Source organism: Orbicella faveolata, unplaced genomic scaffold (assembly GCF_042242905.1).
Source record: "Orbicella faveolata isolate gen_17 unplaced genomic scaffold, um_ofav_v1 contig_47, whole genome shotgun sequence".
Classification (NCBI taxonomy): domain Eukaryota; kingdom Metazoa; phylum Cnidaria; class Anthozoa; order Scleractinia; family Merulinidae; genus Orbicella; species Orbicella faveolata.
The window spans coordinates 7,453,977-7,469,165 of record NW_028301577.1 but is presented as its reverse complement, the minus strand read 5'-3'; the positions used below and the strand labels follow the sequence as shown (position 1 = coordinate 7,469,165).

General features: G+C 38.2%; 2 protein-coding genes, 1 long non-coding RNA gene and 1 pseudogene across 4 annotated transcripts; all 4 read right to left on the bottom strand.

Annotated features, from left to right (window-relative positions):
* Positions 1 to 789: 789 nt before the first annotated feature.
* On the bottom strand, positions 790 to 5,297 carry LOC149096976 (uncharacterized). The gene is made up of 2 exons (XR_016204063.1): positions 4,889 to 5,297; positions 790 to 4,491 (listed from the first exon to the last, which is right to left on the bottom strand). It is a non-coding gene; the product is annotated as an uncharacterized LOC149096976 (long non-coding RNA).
* Positions 5,298 to 5,492: 195 nt separating this feature from the next.
* LOC110055046 (5'-tyrosyl-DNA phosphodiesterase-like) lies at positions 5,493 to 8,186 on the bottom strand (annotated as a pseudogene).
* A 1,629-nt stretch (positions 8,187 to 9,815) lies between these two features.
* Positions 9,816 to 13,201, bottom strand: LOC149096975 (5'-tyrosyl-DNA phosphodiesterase-like). Of its 2 annotated transcripts, XM_089279083.1 has the most exons (2): positions 11,680 to 13,201; positions 9,816 to 11,558 (listed from the first exon to the last, which is right to left on the bottom strand). In XM_089279083.1, the coding sequence occupies exon 2, from the start codon at positions 11,536 to 11,538 to the stop codon at positions 10,624 to 10,626; it is 915 nt and encodes a 304-aa protein (XP_089135209.1). In that variant the 5' UTR covers positions 11,539 to 11,558; positions 11,680 to 13,201; the 3' UTR covers positions 9,816 to 10,623. The 2 variants fall into 2 exon arrangements, with proteins under 2 accessions (XP_089135209.1, XP_089135208.1); XM_089279082.1 differs by having other exon boundaries at positions 9,816 to 13,201.
* A 137-nt stretch (positions 13,202 to 13,338) lies between these two features.
* LOC110055052 (5'-tyrosyl-DNA phosphodiesterase-like) lies at positions 13,339 to 15,187 on the bottom strand. The gene has a single exon (XM_020761432.2). The coding sequence runs from the start codon at positions 15,081 to 15,083 to the stop codon at positions 13,794 to 13,796; it is 1,290 nt and encodes a 429-aa protein (XP_020617091.2). The 5' UTR covers positions 15,084 to 15,187; the 3' UTR covers positions 13,339 to 13,793.
* Positions 15,188 to 15,189: the final 2 nt, after the last annotated feature.

Genomic DNA, 15,189 nt, shown 5'->3' with positions numbered 1-15,189 from the left:
AACTATCATGTGCGGTGGTCAAACGAGAAAAACTATCATCGACTATCATGAAGAATTTGAACAAGCTCCAAATGAATGATAAATGACGATAGTCGATGAGTGCATGATAGTTGGTGGTCAAACGGAGGCGCGCGCTTCAACTATCATCGACTATCATGGGCCGTTTGACCAGGGCTTAACTGTACAACTTTGCGTTTCGCGGCTATTCGAGATCAGTACTTAGTGCAGACGCTGAGATCGAAGAAAAACCGGAACCCAAATAGGAAAAACCACAAACCCTATCGGATACCAAATCCGATACAAAAACCGAAAATCAAATGCTAAGAAACGGAAAGTTCGCAACCCACAATGAACACCAAAACCAAAAATCCGACGTTTTTTGGCGCAAAAACGAAACATTCTAAAAAATAGCCAAAACCGAAAAATCGAAAATCCCAACGCCCCCCTCTGAAAGAGTAGGGAACTCGGCTGTCAGTTATATTAAGTCCAATGTGAACGTGAACTGAATATAAATTACTTGTTTTCTGGTTAGCATCTCTTGAAGTGATGCTTGATGTTCTCTGGTAGTATTGTTCACTAACTTCATTCCAAATGGTTTAGAAAAGGGATGCAGTGTTCTTGAGTAGGTATATGAAAGGGGTATTTTTTAAAAATGTTTCATAACAAAGTATCCACACAAAAATAGTGACAAGGGGTTTCGTGCAGAATATATCAGCCTAGAGCTACCAGATGGCAAGGCAAAAACCAGTGAGTGGTGGGGCTGTCAAAGGAATGTCAATTTTCAACAGGTTGTTAAAACAATCAAGTAATTTAATGTAGATTAACTAATTGAACTATTACATTACAATATTAACTTGCATTGCTGTTTCAGCTCATTTCTGCAATGATCAGAAACTCAAATGAGCTTAAAAAAGCTCAGCTTGATCATGTTCTTTGCAAACTGATGAGATTAAAAAAGATACATCCCACAGGTTTGGAGAATGCCACATGTGAGCAGTAACTGGTTCAATAAGCACCCCTGCGATTTTCTTTAAGGATTCCCCTGGGTTTTGTGGTATTCATATAACTTGAAAGATATAACACACAAAACATGCAGCAAAAAAATTATGTACTTCCATTTCTTCCAATTCCCGCCCACTTAGGAAATATGAACAATTTTTTTAAAAAAAGGATTAAAACTTTATTACGATGGTCACCTTAGGTTAATCTAGGGTGACCAGACATACAACTACAAAAGGACAAGTTATTATTATTGCATTCAGAACTATGAGGATGGAATTAAGAAAAGAAAAAGAAAACATAACAACTAAATGAACGCCTTCCAAACTAAAATGTGGTGTTCCAATTTGATAAAATTCAGAGTAAATACCAAGAACCACTTCAAAAATGGCTACTTTTTCGGTGTAAAATAGAAACCTGTCTCGGAGAAAAGTTATTTTTATGTTGCAGGCTTGGAAGTTCCGTTGGAAATGAGTGCAAAATTGGCCTAAAGTGAAACGTGGAGCTTAGACGGAAGTCTATGATTGCCATTTAATTCCAAAGACGATTTTTGCAATATACTAAGAATCTTAAACTGGTGTTAAAACTCAGAGGAAAAGTTTCCCTGTTTGCAAGGAATTAAAAAATTCTTCCAAGCAATTTCCTATTCTTTATTTGAACTGAAATGTAATGTTTAAGTCACGCATAAGACACCAAATGATTTTTTTGAATTTCTCGTCTCGAGAGGTACCTCCATAGAAAACGATTCAAAATTTCTGATCCCCAAACAACACAAGAGAGGATTCAAAATTTCAAATCCCCCAAAGAACACTAGAAAGGGTTCAGAATTTCTGATCTCCCAAAGAACATTAGAAAAGGTTCAGAATTTCTGATCCCCCAAAGAACACTAAAAAGGGTTCAGAATTTCTGATCCCCCAAAGAACACTAGAAAGGGTTCAGAATTTCTGATCCCCCAAAGAACACTAGAAAGGGTTCAGAATTTCTGATCCCCCAAAGAACACTAGAAAGGGTTCAGAATTTCTGATCTCCCAAAGAACATTAGAAAAGGTTCAGAATTTCTGATCCCCCGAAGAACACTAAAAAGGGTTCAGAATTTCTGATCCCCCAAAGAACACTAGAAAGGGTTCAGAATTTCTGATCCCCTAAAGAACTCTAGAAAGGGTTCAGAATTTCTGATCCCCCAAAGAACACAGGAGAAGATTCAGAATTTCTGATCCCCTGCAGCAAAGCCAGTGTTACATCCAATGTAGCCACATTAAATCATAACATTGAAGACAGGGTTTAGATCTTGCTGCCTGCCTGAACAATGTCTAATCAAAATATTTTTTCTTGATAACAATATTCAATTAGAAATTTTATACAAATATAGCATAATTCTTAACAGATTCCATACACAGTCTCAGATTATACTGAGAGAGTGATGAAGAACAAGTTTCTTCACAGCAGTCCATTAATATAAGTAACTGTAAACATCACACATTGTATTACAATGATCTATGCACTTCAAAATTACAGTAGCTGTAAGTCTAAAAAAACAATATCAAACAGTACCTAAGAGGATAGGAAAGTTCAGAATTGACCAAAAAAGTGAGATTACTCAAACTGCACAACTGTAGGCATAAATGCAGACTCCACTTCCTCTGGCAGAATTAGCTCACCTTGTGTGAAGGAAAAATTTCTAACAATTTCTGTTTAACATGGAAACAAGGCACCTCACTGTTATCAAACAAAGAGAGCGTTCAGGAACACTGCAGTGCATTACAGGGATGACAATTAAAGACTGCAATTTACATGTACATTTAAATTTGCAGTTGATACATTTAAGTGGGTCAATGTACTCTACATACATGTATACAGTGTCCTCCAAAAACCTGTTGTCATATAGCAGCGGCCATGGACTTTAGCTTTGCCCAACATGTTTTTACATCTTCAGTCTAACTTTTTGAGTGGGCTACCAGTTCATTCACACTTCAGTTACACAACCAGTTTAACCATGCTCAAAGGAGAAGGGTGTGGGTAAAATTGTTTTTATAAAGACCTGACAGATATGGATGCAAGTATTGCAGCTAATGCTACAAGCAATTCTATTCTTTCTTTTTTAATTTGGCACACTCATCTTGGAGATGTTTCCTGGTAGCTGGCAATAGTTTGCTGTCCTCAGTTAAAGAAACCCTCCCAAAAACGATCATATCTTATTACTAGTTTATTACTAACTTCATGCTACTTGCAACTATCTCATTCCTGGTTGACGGATGAAAATCTCTATCTTTTTCTATCCAAGAGGTTTTGTAGATAGAGGATAGCTATCTTTGGCATGGCTTAAAGTTAACTAATATCTATCCATCAGATAGTTAGGAAATAGATAGACTAGCTAAAAACTAGCTTCCTGTATAGATATTCAACAGATACTTAGATGGCCTAGCTATCCACTAACTTGTCTATCCAAAAACCACCACTACTGTAGTAAGCCAAAAACTATCTGAAGTCTAGTCCTTATATTGAACAATAAAACACTATCCCATCTGAAACCTACCTCTGCTGTAGTTAGTAAAAAGATAGCCTATCTGAAAACTACCCATCACTCATATCGCACTGTGATAAGCTACCCAAAAGCCAGAGATAGTAAAAAGATAGCAGCCAATCTAAAAATTATCCATCACTCATGTACACGTAGCACTTTAATATTAACCTAGCCAAAAGCTTTCTTAGTCACAGGTGGTGAATATATAGCTAACTATTGAAAACTCTTCATTACTCATTTTATATTGAACTTTGATACCTGCTCTTCAAATCCTAAACCTGAGTGAAATCTCTGTATTTACATAGGAAAATGTATAAATAACTCATAGTTTTATTTAAACCTGCTACAGTTGTACATTAAAATTTAATACCAAAAACCAGGCACATCCAGATGCAAAAGGAGGACAAAATCTGGCTGAAAATGAGTTTCCATTATGTTGCGATTTATCACAAAACTTACTTAAATTTAATATATATCTTTCAAAAATCCTGTTTGAAACACTTCTCAGCTACTTAAATTGGAGTCTAGTAAATGTTTACATTCTTCAGTAAATTTTCATGAAATGTAAACAGATTTCGTGACCGGAAAAGCACAAAATATTCTTGAAATGAATTTCAAATTTCAATTACATTAATTTCTTCATGAAAGTATTTTTTTCAATTAATTTTATCCATGAATCATGTGTTTTTCAAATTATGGTAAGCCTTATGTACAAATTTCTGGAAGTGGTGAAAAGTAATTTTCCGTAACCTAGCTGTGAATTATATCTGCTGTTCTAAATAACCTCTATTTGCATAATGAAATGCCAAATTATAAAAAAACCTTTGAAATACTGCCCAATTAAAGAGAACTTCAACCACCCTAATGAAAATAACATCAGTCTTTTGCAACTCAAGTAATAAGTGGCAAACAAAAGGTCTTGATAATGTAATATGCACATCTAACATAACCTCAAGAGCACCACCATCAACCTGAAAATCAAAAAGGTGAAGGATGTTGCTTTTTGATATCTTGTGTTTTAGTTGTTGTATAATAAATACATGTATGCCCACTTGATCCTAGACAAGATATAGACTAGCTATATGAAGTATATGTAAACTACATGAGAGAGCTCACATTTATTGCACTTATTGTACTTTCACAATGAATGATTTTCCCAACGCGAAATTGTTTGTATATTGTTGTGTTGAATACAGTTGCTTTCATAACTCCTTTAGGAAATGAACATTTGCATTCACGAAATCAACAAGACTTAACAGTGTGTTAAAGCATCTGCATCTTCTGTAATCTTCCACGATCAATTTAACCGGCCAGAACGTTTCCAGTATTTCAAGAACCTTCACAAATTATGCAAGAAAATCAGTTTACCTTGGAAAGCTGCAGGGACCATAAGCTTTCTGTAAACCTGACGAGTGTAAGAGAAACCGCCAGCTGCTGGCAAATAGTTTGATTGCCACACTGTTTTACCGACGAAACTTCATACTTTTCCACCTTTACTGGGATTTGACTCAACTGGAATAACAACGGACATCTGTAAACAATTTGTGACTGCTTTCCAACGTAGAGCAAGGCTATAAAATAACAGAGCTTTGTTATCGAATCCTAACAACATTCACCACGATCTTCGCCCGCCATTTTGGTGTTTCCGTCCGATCCCATAATCCTTCGGTGAATCTGATAAATGAATACTTTTGACCAGCAGATTCCCTTTCTAAAGGAGTCGGTTATTTGCGCGCAATTTCGAATCCAACATTGTCAATAGCAGCAAGAAACATGGAATGATTTGTCCAAGTCCAAATGAGTATCTTGATTGCTTCGGTGAAAGAAAGGCAAGTCGCAGAAAAGTAAGTATATCATAATTGTTGCTCAACATTATAGTTAGCTGCTCAATCTTTGAATCGAAATCAATGTTGTGGCTGAAGAAATTTCGTTGTTATATTTATTTCGCGATCACTGAAACACAAGAAAAACGTTTGTTCTCCTGATTTTATTAGCACCCGTAACAAGGAAATTATTCACACGCATTTCCTATGTATGAAATGCTTGCATAATAGCTTGTTAGTGTGCTTTTTGAAGAGGTAACTTAAAGTTTACACTGAATTGATTTGAAGCTACAGATCACGCTCGATACACTTCACTACCGCATTGCCTACATACTGCTCTTTATTCTTTACAAAAGAATACACTCCCGATCAATTGATTAATGAAAAATAATGTTAATTCTATCGCTATTTATAAAAATATTTAGCTTCAATTGCTTCATTGCAGAGCAGAGGGAAAAAAAAGGCAAGAATAGCGGCCGTCAATCCGAAACGAACACATTAAAGCAGAAACGGAGGTGGCGCAGACGGCAGCTGAGTCCTGATTAAAATTCTTGTTATCTTTGATGTGAACTTTAAATAACATCTTGTAATTCTGGAGCCTAAATTCATATCTTTTTGAATTGAAAATAAAACCTTTCACTGTCCGGCATGAAACTGCAATTTTTGTCTCGATCCTTTGGCGTGGTTTTAAATCGTTATAAATAATGACCTACCTGTGAATATTTCATTTGTGTACTTTTCTGATGCCCTTTGCTCTGTGATTCATTTTGTCTGTAATGTGTTTAAAGTTACTATCCAATCGTTACTTTTTAGCTATCAGACATCTAGTTAATTTCTTGTGAATTATAAATAGACGGCTATTTCTGTCCTGTCACCTGATAAGGGGGATCAGAAATTCTGAATCCTTTTAAGAATTATAGGTAGATGACCGTTTTGTTCTGATAAGTTATGCAGTGGGGGATCAGAATTTTTGAATCCCTTTAAGTCATGTGGGATCAGAAATTCTGAATTGTTGTAGAATTATAAATCGACAGCTCTTTCTATCGTGTTGGCAGATTTGGTGGGGGAGGGGTATCAGAAATTCGCAATACTTTTAGAACCATGAACAGATAGCCGTTTTTGTCCCGTGAAGTGATGGGGATCAGAAATTCTGAATGCTTTTAGAATTATAAGTAGATGACTGTTTTGCTTTGACGGGTTGTGGACTGGGGATCAGTTTTTTGAATCTATTAAAGTCTTGGGGGATCAGAAATTCTGAATCCTTTTAGAATCATAGATAGATGACCGTTTTATTCTGATAAGTTGTGGGCCGGGAGATCAGAAAATCTGAATCTCTAAAAAAGGAAAGCGCGATGGGTGCACGATCTTTTTTACATTAAATTGTACATTTTGGTGAAATTGGATGTATTGTCCCTGGCGGACTCAACTGAACACTTCTTTTTCTCCTTCCAATAAGCCAAAACCAATCGGAAACACAAACTTTTTCGGCATCAAATACCAGTACCCTTCAGAATTGTTCCAAATTGGAATGCCACATTTTAGTTTGGAAGGCGTTAATGACTGCCGAGGTATGAAAAAACAATAGTTAATCCTGCTTTCTACCATCTCTTCTCCTGGCCTCAGTTGTTCAAAAGATGGATAACACTATCCACAGATAACTTGCTACCCAGTGGATAATTGTTGACAAAACAAACCGCACTTTCCACTGGTTTGCAATTTATCCAGTGGATAGTGTTATCTACCTTTCGAGCAAACTGGGCCTGACAACCACCAAGAGATATCTATTTACCCATTCACTAATGCTTAATTAACTTTTCCCACCCGGCTGGTCTATCAAAATAAACCTCACTTTCAGTTTGTGACTTTTTGCTGTTGTCATGTTTGTGTTCAGTTTTCTGTCCTAGTTCTAAGACTGTAAAAAGACCAAAATGATCGCTGGCCAGAATACCAGACTTTGTCACCTTATCACCAACAATTCTCATCTCTTTAACTTCTAAGTCTGACAGTTTGCAAAGAACACGATCAAGCCGGGCTTGATAACTAGTTGCATTTACGGACTTTTTTAACACTGAGGTGAATGGTGTCTTACTTCGATCCCAAGTGTACCCATTATTATCAGTATTTCCAGGAATTGACAGCCAGGCATCAATCCATGGCGATGGCAAAATAATATCACCATCAACTTTATCTTCAATGTTCAAATCACCCATAACACAAATATTGTCATAGCCAGAAATAATCTTGATTGACTCTTAACTGTTCTTCGCGTAGTTTGGTGTTGAAACCAGAGTGCACTAAGTGCGTAGCTGCAATGACAAATTTAGCACTCCCCGATGCAGAAGAACTATGTGTTTCTGCTACAACAATTCTACGTTGACGCGGAAAATCAGAATACTTAAACGGGTAAACTTGCCACTTCTCAACAGGATATGAGCTCAAAATAGCAAGTTCCGGCCTCTCTTGTTTCGTGACGTTGGGTAAAATCAAATGATATCGCGAAAACCAGCGTTGGTCTTGTAAAATTGCCAGATTGCCTCGAGTGACTTCTTGAAAAGTCACAAGATCTGGCTCAAGATCTTCCACGATTTCGCCAAGGGCTTCCATTCTTTCGCGCATCTTTTCAGTAGATCTCCAAATGTTGAAGGTGAGAATGCTTATTTCCATTGGCCTTTTATTACCAAAGAATAAACTACCACCAAAACGGACATTTGTAAAAGAACGAAGAATGAACAGAACAATAAATATTATTGAAAGAGCCAGCATCCAACCTCGAACTCGAGGCGCCTTTAAAGAAGCCTTGGAAGCCATGTTCATGTTTTGCAACATCATTCTCATCCCCAGAGCCGCGCGTCCCTCTTAACCAGCGAGGCCATTGGCACTAGGAAAGGGTGGCACTGGTGGCGTCCCCTACCGCCCCCCCCCCCCCCCCCCCGGTCCGGGCCTTGAGCCGCCTATCCCTGTAAGCTAGTGGGCCCTTGGCAAGGGGAAAGGGTGGCTCTAGACTAATTTCTCTCGTTTCTCTTGAAAAGTTTTGCTTTTTTGTTTTGATTTCTGTATAAAAATGTTAGTTCTAATTGTCTGATGGAAGTTGAAAAAAACTGGCTCAAGTTAACGGGAGAATTTTTGGTAATGTACATCCTCCATAAAATTAAATGAGGATGCGTTACTCCTTCTGGACTTCATTAACAAAATCAGGTATAGATACAGTCTCGAAAAATTTCCTCCTGAGTAAGAAAACAATGCCTCTCCTCTTAAATATCAAAACGTCCGAAATTTTCCTTGCAACTGTTATTTCTTTAATTTGTCTCGTTTGTAATTGCTAAAAAATGTAAAAAATATGTTAATATCTTAAAAGTTATACTGTAGTGAGATTAAGTTTAGATGTCAGAATTAATTTGTTTAATTTAGTGATTGTAAAAAGAGTGACGATTAATAATTGCATGTGTGTAAGTAAATGTACTGTAATTAGTGTAAGGTGTAAGTACTTTTGTTGTAGTCAGTTTCTATTGTAAGTATTGTAAGATTTTTGTGTTGTAATAACAATAAAAAATGTTCTTTATTAAAAAAAAAAAAAAAACCTTCACAACCAGGGCAGGAAAAAAAATCCCTGAAATCCAGTCGCCAACTGGGCCAGTATATTTCAGTTTTCAGTTGTCCCCACTAAAATAATACTTGCCCAATATGTGCACAATGTTCATGCCTTATCAATTGTGCGGTTCCAGAAAATATCCATACTCCCCCCACAGAAGGGATTGGAATTTGTTGGGGGGTGGGGGTTCTATGAGACCAAAAAATTTAAAGAAATGTATGAAGCTTAACTGGAATTTCTGGGGGGGTGGGGAGGTGTTAGAAAAAATCCCTTCCGTGGGGGAGGTATGGATATTTTCTGGAACTACACATTATGTACATCATTTACTAAGTACTGTCTATGATCAATGATAGACCGAAACAAAATGAGCTCACTTAGGTGAAGATACTGGACAGTGACACAAATGGATGTATTTTAAATTAATCTATGCTTTCAACTCATTGTTTTGCTCATCTTTAATGAGAGTTTTGCGGCTAATTTCACTTGCCCACTGGACCAACAAACTTCCATTTTCACTTGCCCAAGAGCAAAATTGACATGCCCTGCCATAACGAAACATATGAATGGAACTTCCAGTCAAAATTTCTTATCATGTCTTCTGCTTCATAAACTTTGTAAGGTCTGTTCTTGGTGCTCTGGGCAAATGATTTATTGATCAAACAAGGATTGAATCACTGAAAATCTTTGTTCAAGAATATAGCCAATCAAATCATGTGCCTCCAGAGCCAAGGTCCTACCAGCTTAGGTGGAACAGGCAGCTTAAGAAAAGAGAATAATCTTTTGCTTTCCATATGTATCATATGGAAAAACAAGTTTTTTCAGAAAAAAAATTAATACTTTATCAGAGGTGAAATGTTCTCCCCTTTTTTCCAATTTCACTTAGTTCATGCCAAAGTATTCATTTAAGTTTATTCCGCAAATTTAACTGTCGACACCTACAAACTCTTATTAAGACTGTGATACAGTAACACTTAAATATGTTCTTACAACTTTCACACTATAAATTAACATCTTGACTGTTATTTTCCCTACTTGATAATAGACTCAAGATGACTTCAAAATGTCGTTGTGGTTGCCAATTTTCCCATGTTCCTTGATGAAATAATATGTAACTGTAACAGTATCAGAAGGCAAAAGCAAACAAGAAGAATGTTTGTGTTAAACCAGTATCTTCTTCTGTGGGCGTGGCTCAAATCTATTTTTACCCCTACAAAATTTCTCAGTACCTAGTTATATGCCTGGGTGGAGAAAGCTAGGCATTGTGATAGTAAAGTGCCTTGTCCATGAACACAACACAGTGACCCTGGCCGGGGTTCAGTTCTATAGCTCAACTAACACACACTGTCAGTCCAAAATGTCACCCCTAAAAAGAACAAATTTCTTTCAGAAAACGAACTTTAAGAAAGCTTGTGCCTAAAGCTATGCTTCTATAACCTAATGGCAATAGAAAACCTGGCTAAAGCTGTTGATGACAGGAGAAAAGATAATTTACATTTTGATAATTGAAATAAACAAGTGAATTTCTACAGTGTTTTTTAAAAATATTCTCCAATTTCTTCCAGTTTCTTCTCTTGGGAATCCACTTTCCACTTATTTATTTCTGGACACTAAATATAAGTTATTTACCTACAGTTGAATCACGTTATCTCGAACTCAAATCATTTTCACTTTCTTCAGCTTTCTTCAATCATTTATAAGCCATCTCGAACAATCTTTTGTTTTCTTTGAGAGTTTAAGGTAGTAGGATTTACTTCAATTAACTTTTCCCACCCAGCTGGTCTATTAAAATAAACCTCACTTTCAGTTTGCAAGTTTTTACTGTTGTCATGTTTATGTTCAGTTTTCTCTGCTAGTTCTATGATGGTAAACAGGCCAAAATGATCGCTGGGGAGAATACCAGATTTTGTCACCTTATCACCAACAACTCTCATCTCTTTAACTTTAAAGTCTAGCAGTTTGCAAAGAACACGATCAAGCCGAGCTTGATAACTAGTTGCATTTACAGTTCTTTTCAGCACTGAGGCAAATGGTGTCTTACTTCGGTCCCAAGTATACCCATTACTATCAGTATTTCCAGGCATTGACAACCAGGCATCAATCCATGGCGATGGCAGAATGACATCTCCATCAACTTTATCTTCAATGTTCAAATCACCCATGACACAAACATTGTCATAAGCAAAAATAATATTAAATGATTCTTTTAACTGTTCTTCGCGTATTCTGGTATTGTAACCAGAGTGTTTTAGATGCGTGGTTGCAATCACAAAGTTAACACCCACTGATGAAATAGAGCTCTTTGTTTCTGCTAGAACAAGTGTGCGATTAGAATTCTTGAGCTGGTAACCTTGCCATCTTTCGACAGGATACGAGCTCAAAATAACGACAAAATGCCGCTTTCCTTCTTGCGCGACGTTGGGTGGAACCATGTGATGTCGCGAAAACCAGCGTTGTTTTTGCAAGATTGCCAGATTTTCGTGAGTGACTTCTTGAAAAGCCAAAAGATCTGGCTCAAGATCTTCCACGATTTCCCCTAGGGCTTCCATTCTTTCCCGCATCTTCTCATCAGAAAACCAAATGTTGTAGGTGAGCATCTTTATTTCCATTGACTTTGTACTACCGAGGACTGAATTAATACCAAAACTGATGTTTGTAAAATCACGAAGAATGGGCAAAACAATAACAATTACTGAAAGAACCATGATCGGACCTCGTACTCGAGGTACAGTAATCGAAGCCATACTTACCGTGGCGTCTGTTTCTGACAGAAATCGCCAGGCAGTCCTAACTCGTACCCAGAGCCCGCCCTCCGAGATAAGGGCTTACCTGGGTAGAGGAGAGGGAGGTAAGAATATGGGAGCAGCGGAGTGGGGCAGGGGGAGGGGAAGGGTGGTGAGGGCGTGGACGGAGAGGAGGAACGCGTTCCTTCTCCCTCGCCTCCCCAACTTCATTCCCGTTTATGCCTGCAAGGCAAGCTGTACCTTATAGTTCAACAGACAGACAAAGAGAAACATAATGAGAAATAGATTCCATTGTGAATCATTTGCCGGAATAAAGGATACCCTGAATAATTTGTTGTCATCTCCTTGACTCCAGGGTAGGTGGGTGAAAAAAGGTATCAGTTCAGATGGTTGTTGAATTTTTCCAAATTTAAGGCCATCAATGTTTAAGTACCAAAAATTATACTATAATGGTGCAGTTGGAAATTGTAAAAATTAAAAGTAATTGTATGCTACTTGCCTGGAAAACAGGGTGAAAAGAATTCTCTACTTGCACAAATCTCATTATACACCTCTTTTAACCCCCCTCCCCCCCCCCCCCCAAAAAAAAAATTGCATAGGCATTGTTTTAGATTTCTCTCGGGGCATCTTCATGTCCTGGGAAAAATTGGAAACGATGATACAAACTTTTGGTGGGAGGGTAAAAGAGGTGTATTATAGGATTTGTGCAAGTAGAGAATGGAAAGCTGTATACCCTAGAAGTCTCTTTTACAGGCTAGAAAATATAAACTTATGAGTGTTAGGAACATGTTCCACTACCAAGTAATGTTAAGCCACAGTGGAAAGGGGGCTAGGGGAGGAATGGTGACATACCAGTACTTGTTTTAGAAATGCACATGCCAGACATCACGTTAAGGCTAATCCAACTTGACGGCTGGCACTACAGCAAAAGGGGAGATTAGCATTACATTACTCCTTGTAATCAGTCCTATAATGAAAGGTTTAGTTTTTCATCTTGATAATTACAATGGTCCAATTAACTAGGAAAGATGAAATGTTGATAGACATGTATGGAGGCCTGAAATAATCACATACAAAACTCTCTTGATGATGGACGCTTTTGTAAGTGAACAGCTCTACTTAATGAATTCTGTTTGAACTCCCATACAAACTCTGTATTTATCCATTCCCTCCAGGCTGTTCGCAGACACCTGAAAGGAATTATTTAGGTCCGACTAAGAAGGGTATGTACTCAAACATAAACTGTATCACTGCATTTTGTTGCTCTGATGCCAATTTTGCTTGCAATTATGATTTGTTCATTACTCATTAAGGGCCAGTCTTAGTACTGCAGTGTGGGAGGTGCAGTGGCCTCATGGTGTAAATGTGCGTGACTCTGGAGCAAGCAGTCCGGATTTGAGCCCTGACTGGGGACATCGAGTTGTTCTTGGGCAAGGCACTACTCTCACAGTGCCTTACCCCACCCGGGTCTATAAATGGGTACCAGCGAATTTAATGCTGGGGGGTAACCCTGTGATGGACTAGCATCCCATCCAGGGGGGAGTAGAAATACTCCTAGTCCTTTCAAACTGGGATAAGCTCCTGCCTGATGAGCCACTTGGCTCGTAATGCAGACTTTACCTTTAGTACTACAGTAGACCATTACTGCATAATCACAGCATTGCATAAGGCAATAAAAACACCACAAAAATAATTTATTATGGTGGTATTTTTTCACTCTCAGTGTTCATTGTTAGCTGGGAAAGCTCCCATAAGTATCCATCTATCCCTTACACTTTCTGTGGCCTCTTACAAGAACCACTCTTGTAAATGTTCAGCTCCAGTTAAGAACACCTTTTTCCCATCATGAGGGTGTCTGCTTACGAGAGCTTTAAATGGAATAAATAAATATTGGTCATGCTATAGACTCATCATTCATGCTACAGATTCATTACTCTCCTAGAGATAGTTTGGGGGCTTATCACATGTCCCTTCTGCACGTGAAGGAAGGACCGCATGACAGGTCAAAAAATTACTGTTTAGTAATTTGCATCTTGCGGCCCTGGGATAACTTCCCTTCTTTAGGAATCCTACTTTCCACCGTATCTTTTCCTGACATCCACTTATTATTTATCCACTCATTACTGCTTAATTAACTTTTCCCACCCAGCTGGTCTATTAAAATAAACTTCACTATCAGTTTGCAACTTTTTGCTGTTGTCATGTTTGTGTTCAGTTTTCTGTACCAGTTCTATGACTGTAAAAAGACCAAAGTGATCGCTGGGGCGAACCCCAGACTTTGTCACCTTATCACCAACAATTCTCATCTCTTTAACTTTAAAGTCTGACAGTTTGCAAAGAACACGATCAAGCCGAATTTGGTAACTAATTGAATTGACAGTACTTTTTAGCACTGAGGCAAATGGTGTCTTATTTCGGTCCCAGGTGTAACCATTACTTTCAGAATTTCCGGAAATTGACAGCCAGGCATCAATCCATGGCGATGGCAGAACTACATCTCCATCAACTTCATCTTGAATGTTCAAATCACCCATGACACAAACATTATCATAAGCAGAAATAATCTTAACAGACTCTCTTAACTGCTCTTCGCGTAGTTTAGTATTATAACCAGAATATGCTAAATGCGTGGTTGCAATCACAAATACAACTTCCGCCGACGATGTAGAGCTCTTTGGTTCTGCCACAACAAGTGTGCGATTACGTGGAGAAGTCTTTAAGGTGTAAACTTCCCATCTTTCAACAGGAAATGAACTCAAAATGACAACAAAATGCGACTTTCCTTCTTTCGCGAGGTCAGGCGGCCATGGAACCAAGTGATATCGCGAAAACCAGCGTTGCTCTCGTAACACGGCGAGATTGTCGTGAGTGACTTCTTGAAAAGTCAAAAGATCTGGCTCAAGATCTTCTACGATTTCACCTAAGGCTTCCATTCTTTCGCGCATCTTCTCATCAGAGAACCAAATGTTGTAGGTGAGCATTTTTATTTCCGTTGACCTTCTACTACCGAAGACTGAACCTTCACCAAAACTGATGTTTGTAAAAGCACGAAGAATGAGCAGAACAATAACTGTTACTGAGAGAAACAGCAATAAACCTCGTCCTCGAGGCACAATAACTGAAGCCATGCTTGTTGATGTTTGTAATTCTTCACCACAAATCGCCAAACTTGTACCCAGAGCCTTCACTCCGAGAAAAATGGGGTGGAGAAGCCAGGGGGTATGTAGACTGCGAGTAGTCTCTCTTTTGCCTGAAAATCCGTAGGGAAGAACGCAAAGAAGAACGCCACATGTTAAAGTTAGCAGTCGTGGGAGTTTGCGTGATAAGCGAAGCCGCGAGCCACAAGTAGCGCGGGCAACGCTACTCTCACACGTCACGCTCACAGTCATGATTTTTGTGTTGTTCCCCATGAATTTTCGAGAAAAAGATAGACGGGAGGTATGGGATAGTTCAATACTCAGGAATCGAACAGGAAAATACTCTGGAGCTGTGTGATGGTAACGTCAATGGAAACCT

Excerpts from the sequence above, each read along its gene's own strand:
- LOC149096975 (XM_089279082.1), bottom strand. The coding sequence starts at position 11,673 with ATGGCTTCGATTACTGTACCTCGAGTACGAGGTCCGATCATGGTTCTT.
- LOC110055052 (XM_020761432.2), bottom strand. The coding sequence starts at position 15,083 with ATGGGGAACAACACAAAAATCATGACTGTGAGCGTGACGTGTGAGAGT.